We start from the raw sequence: 20,567 nt of genomic DNA on the forward strand, positions 1-20,567 counted from the left end.
TGGCATGTCTGGCTCAACAAGGCAGGGTTCTGGAGGCCCAAACTGGCAGAGAAAAGGGGCTCAGGTAATTTCAGCACATCAGGTGACAGTCCCAAGGGGGTCTCTGTGACCGAACCCATCATAGAGGCTGTTCCAGAACCTCACCCCTATGATGGTTAGAAACCTTCTCCTTATTTCCAACCTGAATTTGTTCACGGCCAGGTCATCTGTTTGTTCTTGTACCAGCATTGTCCTTTAGCTTAAACAGCTCTTCATGCTCCTGGGAATTTGCTCTCTATAAATAAATTAGGAAGGTAATCAGATCCCCTTCTTTTTGCTAGACTAAACAAGCCAAGCTCTTCTCGTCTCATAAAATAGGCCTTCTGTTCCTCTGATCATCCGAGTAGTTCTTCTCTGCACCTGTTCCAGTTTAAATTAATCGTTAACATGGGTGACCAGAACTGTACACAGATTCCAGATGAGGTTTTACCAATGCCTTGGACAATGGCTTTAATACTTCCCTATCTCTACTGGAAATACCTCACCTAATACATCCTAAGATTGCATTTCCCTTTTCCACACCTGCATTACCTTGGTGGCTCATACCCACACACCCAGGTCTCTCTCCTCCCCTGTTGCTTCCAGCAGATAAGCCCCCCGCTTGCAGCAGAAATTCTTATTATTGGACCCTAAGTGCATGACCTTGCAGTTTGTATTATTAAATTTCATGCCGTTTCTGTCACTGTAGTCTTCACGGTTATCCAGATATTTTGGTATGACAGTCCAGTCCTGCTCTGTATTGACAATGCCTCCCGACTTTGTATCATCAGCACATTTCATTAGTATACTCCTATTTTTGTGCAAGGTCATTAATACAAATACTGAATAAGACTGGTCTTACCTGTCTAACTACAAGTGCCTCATCTCTAACTTGAGGGAATTCCCGCAGACAAAAACCTCAACATGGACAAAGATGCAGAGAAATCTTCCTAGTACAGTGGTGTGTGGTGTGATTTTTTAAAAAGGGCATGCATGTTTGCTATTATTGCCTCTGCACATTTCACACCCCTAATTTAAGGAGTCCTCCATGCCTCCCGCACCCGTTCTGGCCCCCTGCATACTCTGTGCCCCTTATGTCCTCCTTGTATACCTCCTGCATGCCCCACCACTCTCCTCCCCCACTCCATGTGACCTCCCCCCTCTTTCTTCCCTAAGAGGTTCACCCATTCCACAACCTGGGAGCACAATGCCAGCCCCCTTCCATGTGGTTCTGGTGTCCCCAGACCTCAGCCCATACCCCTCCCAGTTTCTTACCCCCTCTGGCCTCTGTGTTTGCCCCCTTTCCTCCTACCCTCCCTGCCCATGCCCTCAATTCTGCCCAACAGCTGCAGCAGCAGGCATGTGTAACCAGCTGCAGAGCAATTTACTATAGCTGTCACTTCACAAGGATGAGGTAGACGGGGATTACGAGCCCAGCCAGTGGCTGCACATGACTTTGGACGTTAAAATGTGTTTTGAGAGAGAAAATGACCAGGCGATTCTGAAACCACTCCTTTCTGCTGAGCGAATGACACGAGCCTTGATTGCACACTTCTTCCAGGCCACCCCTCACGCCTGGGAAAAGCACCCAGGGCCAGTCTGTAAAGCTACCGTCGTATTCTCCTTCAAGTCACCTCTCAAACTTCACCTTTGCAGCCGTACATCTGGAACAATGCCACTGATCAGCGAGAGGCAAGGTGGTGAGTTGTGAATACTGTGGTTACTGCTGCCAGCTGGCTAAGAACTGTAGGCATCTTGCTCCACTCCAGACCCCTTGTTGTCTCATCCACCTGCTACAGCATTCAGTTTAGATCGTGAGACCTTTGGGGCAAGGATGGTCATATGCTTTGCGTCTGTATAGCACCTACCACAATGGGGCTCTGACCCAGTGGATACCTGTAAGTTCTGGTGTAACACAAATATTAAAGAGCAACAGCTTAAATGAAGGTGCACTCAAATCCAGCAAATGAAATACATTTGGTTTATTTCTTTCTAAAGTTTGTACATATACATATATCATATACATGTGTGAAATCCTTCACTGCTTTGCTCGATTTCAATTACACAAAAATCATTCAGAAGGCTGCAGACTTGTAGTTACCCTGAAGCAACATTATCCCGCCTTATAAAACACAGAGGAACAAGAGTTATAATCGTGAACGTGTACACAAGAGAGAACTAGATCTCACAGTTTCAATACATCAGAGGCAAATTATTTGTCTGCTTACTCCAGCTATGCTCAAAGAGAGGGAAATATTTATATACAGTCACCTCGGAGGAAAAACAAAGCAATGTAAACTTCATTTCAAAATATTATTTAAACGATATAACAATAGCCACGAGTCCTTTCCCCAGGGAGACAGGACAGTCTATAAGTGCCTTCATTTACGAGGAATTATCATTCTAGTACCTGTCACATAGACTAGAATAGGAAATCCAAGGGCATCCTATGGTACCGTTAGAAAACAGCAAAGGCCCTGATTCAGGACAGCAGCTCTAGTCGGGAAAGCACGTGATTAAGTCCCACGTACATCGGTGGCGCTTAAGCACTTGTTGAAATGCTTTCATGATTTGGGGCCTCAATCAGGTCTGCATCCCTCTGGCTCTTTGACCACAGATGTGAAATAGGGCCTCTATATAGAGAAATTTACCCTTAGTGGGGAGAGCCAGCATAGACCTTAAATAGGGCCTGCCCCAAGGGTCAGAGCAGCAGGATTTATTCCCGTGGAGAAGGGCTGGAGAGAACCTCAGCACTGCTCCATTACAGACAGAGTGGCTCTCCAGAGAGCAGTGACGATGGACTAAACTGCCTGCCATGTAAACAAATCCACTGGCGTCTCAATAGTAAAAGGAAAACAAGTGAGATTATAAAGGGATTATAAAGTTCCTATACTAGCAAAGAGCACAGAGCAGTATCCAGAGACAACGTAAACAGCAGGGTTTACTGCTGGGCCCCACCCAGGGGCTCTCTCTGGCCCTGTCCTGCCTGTTCCTGAACACTGTAGAGCATTATTCCAATAAGCTTTGATCTAAATCAAGGTGATAGCTTAGCTGCGGAGGTGCATGTTTCTGTGTGGAGTGTTCTCTGAAGTGCTGGGGCAGAAGGCTACCATTAAAAGCGAACATTTCCACACAAGCCCCCCACAGTGACTGATGACTGAGAGCTCAACACTGATTTCCTGGTCTAAGGGAAGAGAAATCACTGCAATGTCTCAGCCATAACCGTGTGGTCACAGTGGGTCAATGAGGACTCTTTAAAGGCTGCAGGAGACTGCTGAGCCACCCCATTTCACTACATTATCCCACACAGGGTGGACGCCAAAGAAACATCTCAGATCCCTGATACAGGGAGCCCAGGATCCTGGCTGGCCCGACCAAAGTTGATGGGATTTACCCTCGTCATTTCATCCTCAGTTGGAGTCTATTCCACTAAGTTTTCAGTCCTGTAAAATGCAAGCTCTCTGGCCCTGATCCAGCAAAGCACTTAGGCCTGACTTCACTGAAGCTGCTCATGTGCTTAAAGTTAAGTTCATGCTTAAGTGCTTTGCCATTCAGGGCAGAATCTAGCCCTAAATCTCCATTCCTCCTCTACTGGTTTAATCCAGGTCGTTCCAACATCATACAAACTGCAACACTGACTCTGATATCATTCTGCAAACCCAATGGATTTTATTACATATTTATTTGGGCTAAAAATCCCTCAACTGTTTCACACTTTCCAAAGGAAACCTGAGGGCACCACTTGAAATGCTCACAGCTGACACTTCCCCCTGCCACTCTTTGTAACTTATCAACCACATGGATTCTTACACATATCTCTGCAATTGTTACAGTAAATCCCCACCACTCTTGCAAAACCACGACAGCCTGGGGTAACATTTTCAAAAGGGCCTAAGTGACCTAGAAGTCTAATGACATTTAGGCAGCCAAGTGACTAAGGCATTTTTGAAAATGTTACCCCATGTGGATTATTCACAGAACTTGGCCAAGATTTCTTTAAACAATGGGAGCCTTAAATTAGGCTCATAGGTAGGCATTTGCAAAAGTGCTCAGTGATGGCCTAACTTTGCTCCCTTTTAAGGCAGTGGATGACAACAACAGGAGCAGAGTTAGCCCAATGTCGAGAGCTTTTTCAACTCCCACCCCACAACTGATCTCTATGCTCCTAAAGAAATTACTTTTTTTTCAAATTTCCTGAGCACCCAACAGCTTGCAGTGGGGGAGGTTTAGGTTGGATATTAGGAAAAACTTTTTCACTAGGAGGGTGGTGAAACACTGGAATGCGTTACCTAGGGAGGTGGTGGAATCTCCTTCCTTAGAAGTTTTTAAGGTCAGGCTTGACAAAGCCCTGGCTGGGATGATTTAATTGGGGATTGGTCCTGCTTTGAGCAGGGGGTTGGACTAGATGACCTCCTGAGGTCCCTTCCAACCCTGATATTCTATGATTCTGCAGAACATGCCACGGCAAGGCTGGATTGAGAAAAACGCTAAACCTACAAAAGCTTTTAACAACCGTTCAACTGGCTGAAACAACCCACGCCTGCTGTTTATAGCCATTACACTGTCTGGACAAAACCGAAGCATTGGAAAAGAATAACCTTTGCGGAGTTTGATCACAGAAGCCATACATTGCATAAGAACCACACCCACATTCACACACGCTCACTGCTTAAACACACTCAACAGGTACTGGATGCTCACTTTAACTTCGTGAGATGAGCAGTAATCTCCGAACTTTAAAGCTGCCAAGAAATTCTTGTTCTGTATCCATGCCATTGGATTTAGTCAAGTTACACAGTGCTATCAGCCCACCCTAGACAGTGGGAGCAGAGAAAGGACAATGTTGAGCACTTTAGAAAGCTCCAACCCACGTCTCCTACTAATCTATGGAGTGTTATAATAAATAATCAAAGCTAAACCTCAGTGCTGTCAACAAGAGAAATGAACAAGTTACATTTTACGGTGCGTGAGCCTTACATATTGCATTATTTGTTCCCATGCTAATGAGCAACATTCAGTCATTTGCAATCGGCGTCAGAATCATTCGCCTGCATTAAGCCAGGTTTCCCTATACCACATTTTTCCTTGCTCTTATTAACTCACAGTATTGAATAAGAAGCATTGTATTGTGTTGGGAAAAGAAAAAAGTGTCAGGGAATTATAAAACCTAGCTCTTAAACAGCTCTTTCCACCTGTAGATCTCAAAGCACTTTACAAAGGGGGACAGTATCATTATCCCTGTTTTACATATGGGGAAACAGAGGCACCGAGTAGTGAAGTGACTTGCCCAAGGTCACTCAGCAGGTCAGTAGGAGAGCTAGGGATGGACTCCAGGTCTCCCGAGTCTCAATCCAGTGCCCTTTCCACTAGGCCATAAATGGCTATTTTGCATAGTAACAGCAGCTTTGGTTTCTTGAGTGTCTTTTCAAACACCCCAAGAACTCCAAGGCAAAAGGGAAGGTAGGCAGGGAGTGTGAATAGGCAGAAGCAATGCTCACCATGAGCTACGAGTAACCATGGAAATAGCTCCTTTCTTCTCTAGGCCTCTTCATAGTCCCATTTGGGGTCGTCAAGAGCTGAACAAGTCCAGGAGTGTGGGCTGAAGAATTCTAGTTGAGCCCAGGACACGTTCCATACAGACCTCAGAGAGTTACACACGGGCTTCAGAACTGCCCTACCAAGAGCAAGCCTGAGATGTAGATGCCAAGCTGAGAAAGTAGCACTGGGTGAATGTTTATGCAGGCAGCAGCCCAGTAGACTTCTCTGAACGAAATACTGCTAAGCAAGTCATCAATGTTCAGAAAAACAGCCTCAAAAGCTCATGTTCGGATAGCCTAGCTAATATGTCTCAAGGCACAGGTATATCTACTTAGACAGGTACTGAGTGGAAATGGCATCCCATTCACACTGATCCCCAAAAGTCACAAAATGCCTCTCTGCTTCCTAACTGCCTAACAAAATAAAATCTCCAAGCCCTCTTGACAGCATGGGCTGCATGTGCCCCTGGGTAAGAGTGAGGCTTTGGGAAGAGAACATGGGATATTAAGTGTCTTTCAGGGAAAACACCTTCTTCGCTCTAACTCTGGAATGAGGCCGCAGGACAGCTGTGTCCGTGTGGAATACAGGGAAAGGAGGAAGAGCCCCAGGAATCCGGGACTCAGTCACTCTCCTCCCAGATGTAATTATGATTGAAAATGCAGCCTTTCATTGCAGACAGAATGAGCACACCACCAAGGGCTCAAATGGAGGAGTTCATCAACCTTGCCAGCACCAGCCTGGGGCCTCACCATGAAAGAAGAGAGACCAGCAGAACCATCCACTGGCAGGCGATGCACTGAGATGGCAGACAAGTGCACCATGATAGGAGACAAGGAGAAACCAAGAGTGGTTAACTATGGTAAAAAGTCCAAAGCAGATTATGGGGCTGCAGAATGTGAACAGAGTCTCTGCTCCACTAGAGAGAAAAACTTCTCCCTCTTGTGAGCCTAACATGCCTGTGCAACATCCCAGAGGCTTAGCAATGGCCTTCGTGTCTTTTACTCTCTAGAGTGTCTCTGTGATCTTGAGCCTGAACGCACCGCACCCATCAAACAGGAGGTCTTCCACAAGGCATGAAGTGAAAAGCCCATAACGGTTAGCACTATGAACACTCCGCTCTGGCCAGGTGGTTGAGAAAGAACTGAGGGTGGTTCGTCCGTCGCAACCCCATATTATCCTCGGCACGGGACATGAGGATAGCGAGGGTGCATGTGTGGCCCATATGAGCACTGCTGCCAAAAATCTCCAATCTCAGGCGTCCGGGAGGCATGCACCCCTCACATGGAGCATTCCCAGGGACACTCCTCAAAGGAGGAGGAAACACTGGGCCCTGGGAAAATTCTTTTAACAATTTCCAAACTATCAAGAATCTGAGAAATAGTTTGAATCTAAGTTTCAATGAAACCATAGTCCCAACAGCTCAACTACATTATTCCTCAGCTGACTGAGTTACCCACCTACTGACAACAACTGAGCTAACAATGTACAAGCTGGTCTAAAAGGCTGCAGGCCTGGGTGGAGATTGGCCACGCTCCAGATTTTTTTTAATTTACACACACACACGTACGTGCGCGCCAGCCCAGCAACTCTCAGCCATGACCTACAGACTCATCCCATGCACCAAACCCCAGAATCCTTTCCATTTGCAAAGGATTATGGGATTCGGGTTCTGAGATATTTTGGGTGGTTGTGGGTTAGAAAAAGGGGTGTGTGTGTGTGTGTTAGAAAAGGTGTGTGTGTGTGTGTGTGTGTGTTTAGCAGCTTGTGGTCTTGGGGAGGGGGCCGAGGGCAGGTGCTGGTTTTGCTTCTCTGTCCTTGCTCCCCCATTCCCCCACACCACCAATGCTGGAAGGTGGGAAGTTCTGCTCCAAGGGGCTGTGGAGCAGCTCCCCTTCCCTGGAGCCCAGCCCGTGGTCTCTGTGTGGGACGGGTGGGGAAGAGCTGTTCTCAGGTTGGATGGATAGATAGAGGAAGAGAAGGAGAAGGAGCCTCAGCAGGAGGGAGAGACCCAGGCTCCTGCTGGGGCCTAATGACCATGAGATTATTGCAGCTGTCCACTGGCAGACAGGACCCAGCAGGTGCCTCCCCCTCCCCCACCAGTTTAGAATGGCTACTCTAGCCCCTGGAGCGCACCCCATGAGCTGTAATGTTGCAGAGCTAGCCAGCCCTGCCACGGGCCCAATCCCAACACTCTCACGCAGCAATCCCAATGCCTTCAGTCGGAGACTGGCCTGAGATATGGCATCAGGATTAGAATCTGCAGGAGAAAAACCTGGGGAAAGTCTACATGAAAGCAAGGGAGGTGGAGGCCTCATTGGGCAAGAGGTACTGCACATGCTGAAATACCCAGGATTTGGGAGTCCCCTGCACACTGCCCTTCGAGTGAGCAAGAGCAAACCCTAAGAGCACAGCATGGCACCTCTCCGTCCAGGTCAGTGTAGCTCCTTGGAGGTGAGTGCAAAGGGTTAATCATGAGAGTTCTGACTACAGAGTGACAATCCAAAGCATCCTGCATGGATGCTGACATCCTCAGCTATTCTGAGCTGCTTGTTATCAGAAAGGGACCTCCTGTTCAAATCCAATCTAGACCTGCACTGGGCCAGTGCCCTGAAGCCAGGGTAACCGATCACGGACGTCACAATCACCTCACTGTGGAGAAATCCTCCGGTGATATAGCTGGAGGCAGAACACTGGCTCTTGTGCCCTGTCCCCTCCCTGTGGCCAGCACTGGGGGAATGGCTGGGAACAGGTTGTGTGGCTGGAGGTTCTCACAACCCAGTGATTCCTGGCTGCCATATTTTCCCTTGGAATTACTGGGCGGCTGGTGCAATTTACAGCAGCCTTTAGGCTGCTCTAACTTGCACCAGAAGACCAGCCTGGCACACAGTGGGCCCAAGCCAAAAGAAACACAGAAGTGGCTTTAAAAAGTGACCTTTGCAACCTTGTCCCTCTTCAGCTGCAATGTTTCTTGACAGCAGTGAAGGACTTGGGCACCTATACAGTATAATCACACATTTATCTTCTCTGCTAAAAGCAAATATCCAGGAGCTGGAAAGCAAGGTACTTTGAAAATAATGTGCAACACATAACAAGCTAGATTCTCGGGGGATGGGATTGTGTGTGTCAGGGGTCAAATGGCATAGTTCCAGTCTCTTCAGTGCTGATTTACACCTTCTGAGAACCTTGCCCTTTGCTATGCTGTAATGTTAAAAGCACACCAAACTGCAATACTGGTCAGCACTCTGATCCTGCTCAGTGAGGTCTGTGGAGTTTTGCCACTTACTTCAATGGCAGCAGGATCTGCCTTTGTGTTTTCTCTTTACTTGTTTCAGTAAAACCTATCAAAGGACATGGCGACACAGGTCAGCTGTAAAGAGACACAGCCAGCAGTGGGAATTTCAAATGATACTAAAACCTCACAAATTCTCAGATCACTAATCTGCCCACCTCAGAACTCTCACAAAAAGCAGGCGGAGCTCAGGGAATATTGAACGGCTGAAAGCTGAAGTGAAATTGCATTTTACTAAGACTGGATACGTTTTACAAAATATACCACAATCCATGTACAAACACACTCCGGAGTAGCGTAATAAATAATTAAAACTAAACTGCATTTGACAAAATCAATAAAATGCATTTTGTGATTCACTGTGTCTGACTTTTCAAACTGCATGAAATTCACTCATCTGCAAGGAGCTCCCTAGTCGTGAGCATGAATTATCCTGTTTCTGCGTAGATTGAGAAAGATACTGTATGGGAGAATTTCCGCTTGTGACGGAGAGATCAACAATTCAAACACAACCCATGGGCAGCCAGACTATCTTAAAAGCCAACGCAAACATTTGCAATTGTCACCTCTTTACAAATAGAGTGCGGTGGTTTAAAAGGCAAACACAACAAGTACCTGGATGCCTTGAGTAAGGGCCAGAGTAGAGCTGCACTGCCCTGGGAGTGGAGCAGGGATCAAATTGTGACTTCTCTGGACCATTTCTGTTTCTGCTGTACTGTTACTGTGAGGAAGTGATGTGAAATGGTCAAGATCATCTCCCTATGTAACGGCATTTAGCAGTCCGAGTATTAGCGCTCTCTCTCTCTCGGTATAACTCAACCTCTCGTTTACTGCCCTTTTTTTTTTAAACTACTGCTGTACAATGAACAGCTGCAGGGCGCCTAGGCCTTTCTCCTGAGTGGCTAATCTACTACCCCTCAACGAGTAGTTCAAATTATTTCTTCCAAAGTGTATTACCCTTGCTCTCGTCTACAGGGAATGACACTTCCCAGCATGTTGCTCAAGCACGTAACTTTGGCCCTAATTCAGGAAAGTTTCTCTTCGGGGCAGCACTTAGACAATGTGTTTAACTTTAAGCATAACGTAATTTTTAAAAAATAAATCCAAATGCTGGAAAATGTTGACCGGCCCGCCTCACAGCTCTGTGAATCGCAGTCACTCCCAGTGTCATTTTTAAAATCAGGTCAGGCACTGGCTATCCTCTAGATTTCTAGGACGACGGCAGATTACAAATGTTTGTGAGCAGCTCAGTCACTCCATTCATAAGTCACATTGGAACTCTTGGAATCAATACCATCGGGTCCTGGTGAGTTACTGCATCCTAAATGATCAATGTGGTGCACCACCTCCTCTTTCAATGCTACGATCTCTGACAGCACAGCATGGGTATTGCAGTCTAGAGCTCTGGGGTACGTATCTCATGGTTGTTCTTTGTGGTGGAGGCTGGTATAGAGAAATCATTTAGCTTCTCTGCAAGGTCCTTATCTTGCTTGATTGCTCCCTCTACTGCCTGCTAGTCTGGTAAATTAGTAGTCCAGAATGGTTTGATGTCCATGACCAATCAATCAGTCCTTGGCCTCTCTGCTGAGCCTGCCCACAAGTATACCCTCTGTAGTGAGGAGCTCCGTGATGTAAATACCAGCCCCTGCAAGAACCAGACCTGAGATAGCTAGACGTTTCTTCGAGGCCACCTACTGCAGTTTATATTGACCTGGGCTGTCTTTGCATATTAAGGATTAGATCCCCCAGACGAGACGAGCTGGGGGGACCTGGGAAGATGGGCAGGCCCTGGGAAGAAGCAAAGGTGTCTCTTAGTCATCTTCATGCTCCCTGGATCCTGGCCCTTGGTGTAAGTTAAGGCAACCTCAGGGCTGCTTTAAGTTACACCTGGCTACCCACAGCCCAAAAGGGCCACTCCAGCAGCTGGGGAAAGCTGAGGTCTACAGACACCCTGGCCAAGTCCCTTTTCCCCAGGCCATGTCCTTATATAGAAGCCAGGAGTTGCTATTAAAGGAGACTCCACAGAGAGCAGGTTTTGCTGGCCCTATGGCTGCATCGTTGTGACTGCCAGGGACAGAGCAACTGGAATGGGGTCAGATTCTGGCTCTAAGACCAAAGAGTCTCTATTCCATTAAGTCCCTGAGTCACCAGGACTTCTGTTCCAACATATTCTTTCTAAACACTTGTGAAAAATTCAAGGGATCGTTTAACAGAGTTCCTTTCAGAAAAGAACAGAAGAACACCTCCATTGGTATCAGAGTGACTGCAGAATACCTGCGCTTACTAAAAAGGAATAAAAATTCTGGAGGGAAACCGCAGATGAACAATGCATATTAAGACTCTATATGGCAGCAGCGTGAGAGCGTATTGTTGAGAAACATGTGGGGTTCCCTTTTCTACTACAACACACAGGCAGCAGTTGTCATCTACAACAGCCTATTGCTTAATGAAATAGAAAAATAAAATTCATGCTGGCTGGATCAATCATCAAAAGGGACATGGCTTTGGGCATCCCCCTCCCCCTGCGCCCCCAAAGAGTCTTCACATTGAAAAACCTGTTCTAATTCTGTATGCCCAGCGTTCCCGGTGATTTTCACTGTTTAGTCCCTTGGTGTGTGTGGGTCCAGAGTTAATACAGTCCAGTACCCTCCAGCTCCTACCACTATAGTACAAGTACCAGTATGTTTCACATCACTGGGAGATCTCCAGTCGCAGTGTCAGAATTTAACTAACCTGCAGGGAGCGGTCAGCTCCATCTCCGCAACAATTCGTTTCTCGTCACTGCAGCTAGCATTTACTATGCTGCAGTGCTTGTCCAGTTCCTTTTCCCACTGCAAGGAGAAAGGTCACAGGTGACTTGAGATGAAAGTCATGTGCCAATGAAAGAGGACAGAAGGGGAGGAGATGTGCAATAAATCAGAGAGTCCCACTCCCACCCCTTTAAAAAAAAAAAAAAAGAGGTGCTTCAATGGCTAGATGATAAATTAACAAGGCAAAGCAAACGAGGAGCCAAGACACCTCCCACAATCTGTACAGAAACAACAAAATATACAATAGAAAATGTCATTACCACCCCATTCAGGCAGATGCATTGGTTTGTTTTTGTCAATGACAGGTTAGCAAAGGAAACTTTTGACCAATGGTATTTTGCTGCATGGCTGTTTCTACAGCTGTCTCATGCAGTCTAAGTGACCTTCTGCTTGATGCTGGGTGTTTCTGGCCTGTAGTCCTTCCTCTCGGAGATGTTTCGCTTCACCTTGACACTAACAGGAGACTCCTGATTTAACGAGGGACTCGAATGGGATTTCTTCAGTCCTGGCCCATCATTTTCTCCGCTGCTCAGAAGCTCCTTCCCCCCTTCTTTCAGTAGGGCAACATAAATCTCATAGCGGATTTTCTGGAAAAGGAACAAAGGAATGGATCAGTCTGGATGAACTTCTCTGGGCTGTGATAGGCAGGAGGTCCACGTGGATCATCAGACTGGCCCCTTGAAATCTAGGAGTCTAATATGTATGTGAACAATGGTGGCTAATAATAATTACACCACACAGAAAATGTCTGAGCCAGCCAGAGCCCAGGGATGCTGTACGATTGCCAACGTTTATTCCTCAACCATGCAAATCTTTGCTCTGTACCTAATGGCCCTCGGCCAATAAGAGCACAAGGAGACTTACATAACTGATGGTTGGCAGTTTCTGAATAGCCATACAGGGCATGCTGAGCTGTACCTTCCTGAAGTAGAGCAAAACCCTGCTGCACAAGTAGCCCTGATTAAAGAAAACAGGAACACTCACGCAGCAGGGCATTACTCAGCATGCGTACACACGACAGTCCAAAGCAGTGGTTTTCAACCTTTCTTCATTTGCAGACCCCTAAAATAATTTTGAATGGAGTTGCGGACCCCTTTGGGAATCTTAGACGTAGTCTGTGGACCCCCCCAGGGGGCTGCGGACCATAGGCTGAAAACCACTGGTCCAAAGGGACTGCGAAAATCCTTCTGCTCAGGTTTGCCACTGTCCTCAGAGCTCCCCAAACTTCTGTGGCCACAACCAACCTGGCCACCGCAGGTTCTGCTCCCTCTGTCCCAGCCCGTGTGACCCTAGATATTAAAACACTGGATCACACAGCATGCACAGAATCACACAGGGATTCTCTATGCTGGGCTCTCCCATGGAGAGCGGGCGGGTGGGCTGAACATCTGCCTTCTACAGGGCAGCTCGACTCCGCTTTGCCTCCAAGAGGCTATTCTGCAAGTCCAGTGTTCGGAAAACAGGATGGGGAAACACAACCTGATCGCCTGAGGTCGACCGGGCTTTGCTCCCTGATCAGGCACCAATTTGTTCCATAATTGGACGAGTGTGTTTCCCTTGGTTACTGGGCAATTCTTGCTTTGCAAGTCACAACCATACAGCACCTCACACAATGCCACAACAATCAACAGGCATGAATAAGAATTTGCCTGCAAGGGTTTAGCAAAGTTAGCCAGTACGGCTGGTGATGGGAAAGGGGCAATCCATCCCTCAGCAGCCATTAATGTCAGTGTAGGAATGGGAATTAAGGTGATCACAGCGGATGGCGGGGGGGGGGGGAACCCCATGCTTCTACTGATTATTAATCCATTTTTCAAAGTAATAAAAGAGTCTCTAAGTTATTATGTTCCTGACTGAGCCCAAATGTTTAAAGAGAATTCTCTCCATTTATAATAAAATAATAATATTCAAGCAATAATAATAATTATTTGAATGCAAAATAGTAAAAAGTGTTGGGAATGGCTTAGAAGAGGACAGAAGAAGGTGGGAGAACGTGACCAGGTTTCCCAAAAGTCCTTTGAGAAACAAAATCTTACTGAGAATGATCACAAGAGAAATCTGTTTAAAAATGAAATGAGGAAAAAACAGCCTGAACAGTTCCATATCGGGAGGTCCAGCACAGCACTGCAGAGACAAGAAAGAGGTATCTATCGCCTGTCACTCCAACAAGGGGAACCAATTAACAGAATTCTGAGGATGTGCCATGCTTCACTGCATAATGAATGGACAGGTTGGCAAGAGCAGGAAATAGTTATTCCTGCAAGGGCTGGCTCATCATCACATTTATCAATGAGCAGAACTGCATTCGTTCCGTGTGTTTCAAATGATTAAAATAAACACAAACCTAAGCCAATGGTAACAACAGAAATAAAACCCTGGGCTGGATTCCTGCCTCAATTTAAGCCGATGGGAGTTTTGCCATTGACTTCCACTGCTGCAGTCTGTCCTCAGCCTCAGTTTAAGCAATGTACAAATAAAGGCTTTCTTTAAAGTTAGACTGTAAACTTGCTCTTTTTTACACCAATGAGAAGCCATATGGGGCCAGACCCTCAGCTGATGGAAATAACATGACTTGTTAAAAAAACCACCCTAGGAAGCCTCATCAAGAAAATAAGAATGTTAAAGTTGCAAAGGAAAATACTTAAAAGTCTAAAATGCCCATACAACCTAATCTCTGCCCCCTTGCGCATATGGATTACAGGAGAGTCTTCAGTGAGACAGTCACACAGCACAGCCCGTGCCTCCTCTGATGAGCATACACTGCCTCACGCAAAGCCAAAGATGGCTCAGTACACAGCAGAAGGGAGAAACTGCTTTGTTAGCAGTACTGTTTTTTGCAGAGAGCAAGACCAGAGGAAGCACAGGTAGCTGAAGGAAAAGAAATGACAAGAGCTTACGAGAAGGGGAAATCTGGCCTTCTCCCTCCCTTTGGGAACCGTGCCATTTCCTTTGGGTGAGTCAGGCCTTTTTTCACTAAGTTTCTGTGTTTTCCTTTCCCTTCTCCTGCTGCTTTCAGTGGCCTGATCTGCAGGCTTGGCTTGAGAGCACCCCCTACATTCTCGCCCCTACCTCAGCAAGGTCAGTCACTCAATCACAATTGCTCCTCCAGGCTTTGCTCCAAATGATGGAAAAACCGGAGGAAAATTTCAATTGCTGGTATTTCACAGCTATCATACGCTTTCTACAGCCAACCTTCAATTTTATGCATTCTGTGAAATCTGTGACAAGCGTGAAAATAGCCCAGCCTCACATATTAGCAGGTTAAAAACACCTTCTCTCCCACAGGGTGAAAGTAGGTGTAACCTCAGAGCTATTTACATAGGCACCTTCGGCAGCTTTCTTCAAACCTATTTGCTCTGCAGGATTCAATTTTCATTTGAGGTTCTCTCTAAGAAAGAGGACATTATTTGTTATTATCCCAGGGTAGCTGGTCCCTGTGGATAGACTAAACCCAGCTCCCTGAACCAGAGCCCAATCCAGCCAATTAAAAGAGGGCTGGACCACACCTGGGCCTATACAGGGCTGCTAGTAGGCAGCTGGAGAGGGAGGGCTGTAACAGGCAGAGCCTCAGAGGGGAAGTCACACTGGAGTGGAGCTAGCAAAGGGCTCAGGGGAGCGGCCCTGCGACTGCTGCTCCAGGAGGGGAGCAGAGCTGGCCAAGGCTGGGAAGCCTGCAGGAGCTGGAGGGCCAGAGACCCCTTGGAGGGGTGGCCCTAAAGCCTGTCACTGAGGATTGAGTTCAGACTGTGTTCTGCCTGTCTGACAACCTCTGTGGTGAAAATAAACCTCCTAGAAGAGCCGAGCGTGGCCGCGCATGGTTTGGAGCCGGGGAGAAGCGACAGCCCTGGTGACCGTTATCTAAATGTGTGGTGTACCGATACACATGGCCATTTCTTTCCACGCTTCACTGCTAAAACTTGCTAAGGAAAACAGGCACAGAAAGAGGACAATATAAACTCCCCAAGCCAGAAACATAAAGGGGCATGATTCTCATGGCTGCAGTCTAACTTTCAACACCATATGCATTACCCGTGTTTTATCCTCTTCCCTCTCTGCTTTACCTGTGAGTCACCTGTGCACAGTGCCAGAGTTTTGATGGTGCAGTGGGTGCATGTGCACTGAGTGGACGGTACTACGTTTAGAATGCCTGTTTCTCCTCTGCTTCCTTCAGAATACACAAATGACTGATTATTACTATTATTTATATTACAGCAGCATCCAAAGGTCCCAACTAAGATTGGGGCCTCACTGAACTAGGCACTCTGCCTGTCCAAGGGGGCTGATAAACTAAAGAGACAAAGGGAGGAAAGAAGGAAACATTATTATTCCTCATTGTACAGATGGGGAACTGAGGCACAGAGAGGCTAAGTGACTTGCCCGTGGTCACACAGGAAGTCTGTGTCAGAAGCAGGAACTGAATTCCAAACTCTTGAAACCCTCCTGCCTGATGAGGTAACAGGTGACTGCAGTCAAAACTCTCCAACTGTGTCAAATGTTTGTGCCATTTGTACCTGCGGGCGCAGGGGAACCTCAGAGTATAATGACCAACTTACACAGTTTTAATCATATTTGACATACTGACTGCTTGCCTAGGTCGAAGCTTTGACTTATCTTAGGTGTTAAGGAGAGGTAATGTGGTAGGGACAGTCTTGCAGATGTTTACTAGTAACAAAAAACAAAAAGCCCCGTTTGCACCATTGATAATACAGGCATACTATTACTGTCTTTATTGGCTTAGTAAATACTAGAGTATTGTTATTCCTTTTCTTAGTTCTATGAGGAGTTCTGTAATTTCCAGAGCTTTTCTCCAAGACAGATGCCTAGCCAATGTATTTAGTGCTGTATCCCATACATACCTCAAACTCCAGATAGTGGTCTTTCAGTTTGTAGTCATCTACTTCCTTGCCTTTAAGTTTCTTGTCCGGCGGGTAGGAACGATGCTCAGCTAGCTCGGTAGAGATTTGCTTCAGCTTAGCTTCATGTGATTTCAGCTGTTCATCCTTCAGAAACATATTAGTCATGTAAGTGTCAGACTCTCAAAGATTCAGTAAGTGAAAAAGAAGAAAAAGACCCGCCTGTACACTAAACAGCCACTTCTGGCAAGTAGCGTTTTTTTAAACATTTCATTTTATTTATCAGGTAAATTGTTAGGGCCAGCCAGATCTTCTAGGGCTTGGCTCCCAGCAGCTTCCTTGTAGGCATCCAGAAGAAATGGCCAGATTTTTTAAGGTACGCAGCACCCAGCACCTCCCCAAGGCAGAATCTACCACTCCTTCCCCAAGTGAGAACAATGGGAATTGCCAGCTGAAGAGCCCTGCTGAAAATCTGGCCATTCCACTTTACTAACCCCTGTGCCAAATTCAGCCAAGTCAGTGATGTTGTGCAGGGTACAAGTAAGGGCAGACTTGTCCTCACACTTAAGGTCATCGCAATTTGGAAGCAACTCTTGTGGAAAACAGGATTGGTACAATTGTCAGACCCCTCCCCTCTGTCATTCTGCCAGTATGTGCTTTCCAGTCTGTAGCAGCCAGTTGGTTAGAGCTATGCAAAGCACAGGCTCTCCTGGGAGGAGGATGTTCTGTCCTCTCCTGAAGGCTCATTTCCTTTTGTTAAACTTTACTCCACTGTGCAGTTGGAGGGGGCAAGGACTTGCTACTCTTTCTTTCTAGGCCATTTCCTTTGTCACAATCATCCCAAACCCACTCAACCATCTGGGCAGACAATGGCACTCTTCTGCAACTCCCAGTACGTGTTCGCTCTCCTTCAAAATATGCACTTCTTAGGTCCTGCCGGCCCTACAGAGCGGTCTTATTTCTGATCTTGGGTTGGACTGGGCTTTAAATTCAGCACTGCACTTTAATGTTATTCCTCAGCCCACTGAACTAGCACTGCAGGAAAGAGCAGAAATGGTGAAATCTCATCTGTTTCTGACAACACAGGACCTGCTAGACTGGATCAGACCCAAAGTCCACCTAGTCCAGCAGTGGCCAACACCAGATGCACTGGAAGAAAGTGCAAGGACCCTGCAGAGAGAGATGTCAGATCTCACCCTGATCTCTAACAGGTTGGCTTAAGCCCTGAAGCACGAGGTTTGATATCCGTTCCAAAAATATTTACCATTCATTATAACAGCCCAGGACATTCCTGATATCTATATAAGCCTCCAATCCCTTTTTTGCTCTAGCTAAATTCTTGGCCTCAACTTCCAGTGGCAGAGAGTTTCTCAGTCTAACCACACATGTGGAAGAAGCACGGCCTTTTATAGATTTGAATCTGCCACCTTTCAGTTTCACTGAACATTCCCTTGTTCAGGTGTTATGAGAAAGGGAGAACAGAAGCTCTTCATCTACCTTCTGTAGGCCAAATAATTAAATACTTTTATCACATCCCTGTTAGCAGCCAACTATAGGATGTAAACACGGGAGGTGAACTTGGTGAAACGACTTAGTACAATTATTTTTGTCTCGTCTCCTCCTTATCTCCCGTTTCTGTCAGGGTCTGACCCTGCTGCCACTGCTGCCAATGAAAATGACGACACTGATTTTACTCCGAGCAGGCGCAGATCCTTTGAAGCAAGTGCTGTCGTGGTCGTCTTGATTCAGCTCACAAACTAACACGGAGACCAGAAAGAGTTGATCATTCACATTTCATCCTCTGCAGAATGAGAAACAGCCTGCTTACAACCTCTCCAGCTTGCAGATAAAAGCAGACAAGTTTTAGCTTGTCTTTGAATTTATCTGCTTTGAAAAAATAACAATCTTTTGCTATTAGCTCAAATAACTTCACTTATTCTGCTTCTCATGTCACCCTTTTACCAGTATGCAAACCACAGGGGTTTGTTGTTTTTTTTGTTATTCCTGATAAAATGGAAACAATGAAGCTAGGAAACGGTGTGCTAAATGGAATGCTATCTCAGCGCAGTGATCAGTGAAAGGATTTTTTTGATGGCTGTGGGTGAATTATTGAAACCTCAAGCCGTGGCAGAGCTGCAGTGAAAAAATGGCAAACAAGACACTAGTTTGTATTAACAGAAGGTGAAAACCCAGAACAAGACAAGTACTATTACTCTTGTTTAAGGCACTTGTTAGACTTCCACTAAAAATACAGCTTGAAGTGCTAATCTCCAGGCCACTGGAAGAATGATATTGTCAGAAGGTGGCTTTGAAGAATCTAGGTTATGAGGAACAGCTCTGAGAGCTAAGAAATTCTGAAGGCGAGTCAGTAAATGGTGATGATGGCATAAAGCCTTTCAAATTTAGGAAAAGGAGTAATGAAGTTCAGAGAGATTTCTTTCACAATGCTAGCAGTAGATAAAATACTCGGGATCGCTTCATTCCACAGATTAGATTCTGTCCTCTACTACTGTGGTACAAAAGGAACACAGAGGAGACCCACACATCCTACAGGGCATTCCCCCACTGGTGGTGAATCTGCGGGGGGCCAGAAGCCAGCCTAGCTAGCTGCATGCCAATCACCCTCACAGCTCCCATAGATGCACCAGGAGGGGGCCCAGAGCACATTGTTCTACAGCATGTGCATCTTAGAGCAGCTCTGAAGCTGCTCTAAAGTGACACTGGATGATGAACCGGCCTCTGGCTGGCCCCAGGGTCAATAAGCCAGGAAGGTGGCTCATGGCCCACTTTTCTCATCCAACTAAGCCCAAAGGGTAATAAATGCATGGGATAAGATTTCAGGGAAGTCCGTGGGCACAAAGAAAATACCTAAATTCAAGAAACACCTAAGGCAGTGGTTCTTAAACTTTTGTACTGGTGACCCCTTTCACATAGCAAGCCTCTGAGCGCAACCCCCCCTTATAAATTAAAAACACTTTTTAATATATTTAACACCATTATAATTGCTGGAGGAAAAGTGGAGTTTGGGGTGGAGGCTGACAGCTTGCGAACCCCCATGTAATAACCTCATGACCTCCTGAGGTGTCCCAACCCCCAGTTTGAGAACCCCTGACCTAAGATTTGTTTCAGGAGGAGGAGATTGAAGACTCTCAAATAAATTAAATCTTACAGGGTCAAGGAGTATAGGCATAAAGTTGTGCTCTTGTGCCTGGAATGTCTTACATTCCTAGCCACATCCAGAAGACAAGGACTTTCTATCTGATGTGTAAATGAGCCTAAGGGCTTGGCTACACTTGCAAGTTAGAGCGCACTAAAGAAGCCCCGGGCACCCTACCTCCTGATGTGTCCACACTGGCAAGGCACACAGAGCGCCCGGACTCTGCAGCTGGAGCACTCCTGGTAATCCACCTCCATGAGAAGCATAGAGCTTGTTGCACCCTGGCTGAAATGCCCGGGCGTCAGTGTGAACGAGGTATTGCATTATTGCGCTCTGATCGGCCTCCAGAAATGTCCCATAATCCCCTTAAATCAAGTGGCAACTCTTGTCATTGTTTTGGAATCGGCTGTAGGAATGCAGACAGCCGGCTGCTTATCTGCTCCGGGACAAAGCAAACCATTACTGTGGAATGCTGCTGTTGTGAGCTTGTGTGACGGTGTGTGTGTGTGTGTGTGTCTTACAAGACAGCATGCTGACACACTCTTGGCCCCCCCAAAACCCACTCTCTCTCCCCCCACATACACACAACACACTCCCTGTTACACTCCACCCCCCATTTGAAAAGCACGGTGCAGCCACTTGCACACTGGGATAGATACCACAATGCACTGCTCTTTGTGGCATTGCAAGAGCTGTTAATGTGGCCACGCCAGTGCACGTGCAGCTGACAGTGTAAAAACATGGCAGCGTTTTCCCTGCTGCGGTCTCCGAAGGCTGGTTTAACTCCCAGCGCTCTACATCTGCAAGAGTAGCCATGACCTAAGGCTATTGGTGATACCTCCCTTTCTTCAGAAGCACAAACAAATTACATCAAGTCTCCATCCCCTCCCCACCTTTAACTC

General features: G+C 46.5%; 1 protein-coding gene across 6 annotated transcripts in view; it reads right to left on the reverse strand.

Annotated features, from left to right (window-relative positions):
* The window catches only part of PSD3 (pleckstrin and Sec7 domain containing 3), a 177,166-nt gene that overhangs the window by 22,053 nt on the left and 134,546 nt on the right, over nucleotides 1-20,567 (reverse strand). For 5 of the 6 annotated variants that reach the window (XM_073345935.1, XM_073345940.1, XM_073345941.1 and 2 more), the window contains 2 exons: nucleotides 16,512-16,655; nucleotides 1,986-12,242 (listed from right to left, as the gene is read on the reverse strand). In XM_073345935.1, coding sequence (XP_073202036.1) covers nucleotides 12,030-12,242; nucleotides 16,512-16,655 — 357 coding nt within the window. In that variant the 3' untranslated portion in view covers nucleotides 1,986-12,029. Of the gene's footprint in view, nucleotides 1-1,985; nucleotides 12,243-16,511; nucleotides 16,656-20,567 lie in introns of those variants that run through there. The other variant, XR_012159160.1, reaches the window with a different exon arrangement.

The sequence above is a fragment of the Lepidochelys kempii genome, chromosome 5 (assembly GCF_965140265.1).
Source record: "Lepidochelys kempii isolate rLepKem1 chromosome 5, rLepKem1.hap2, whole genome shotgun sequence".
In the NCBI taxonomy this organism is placed as follows: Eukaryota; Metazoa; Chordata; order Testudines; family Cheloniidae; genus Lepidochelys; species Lepidochelys kempii.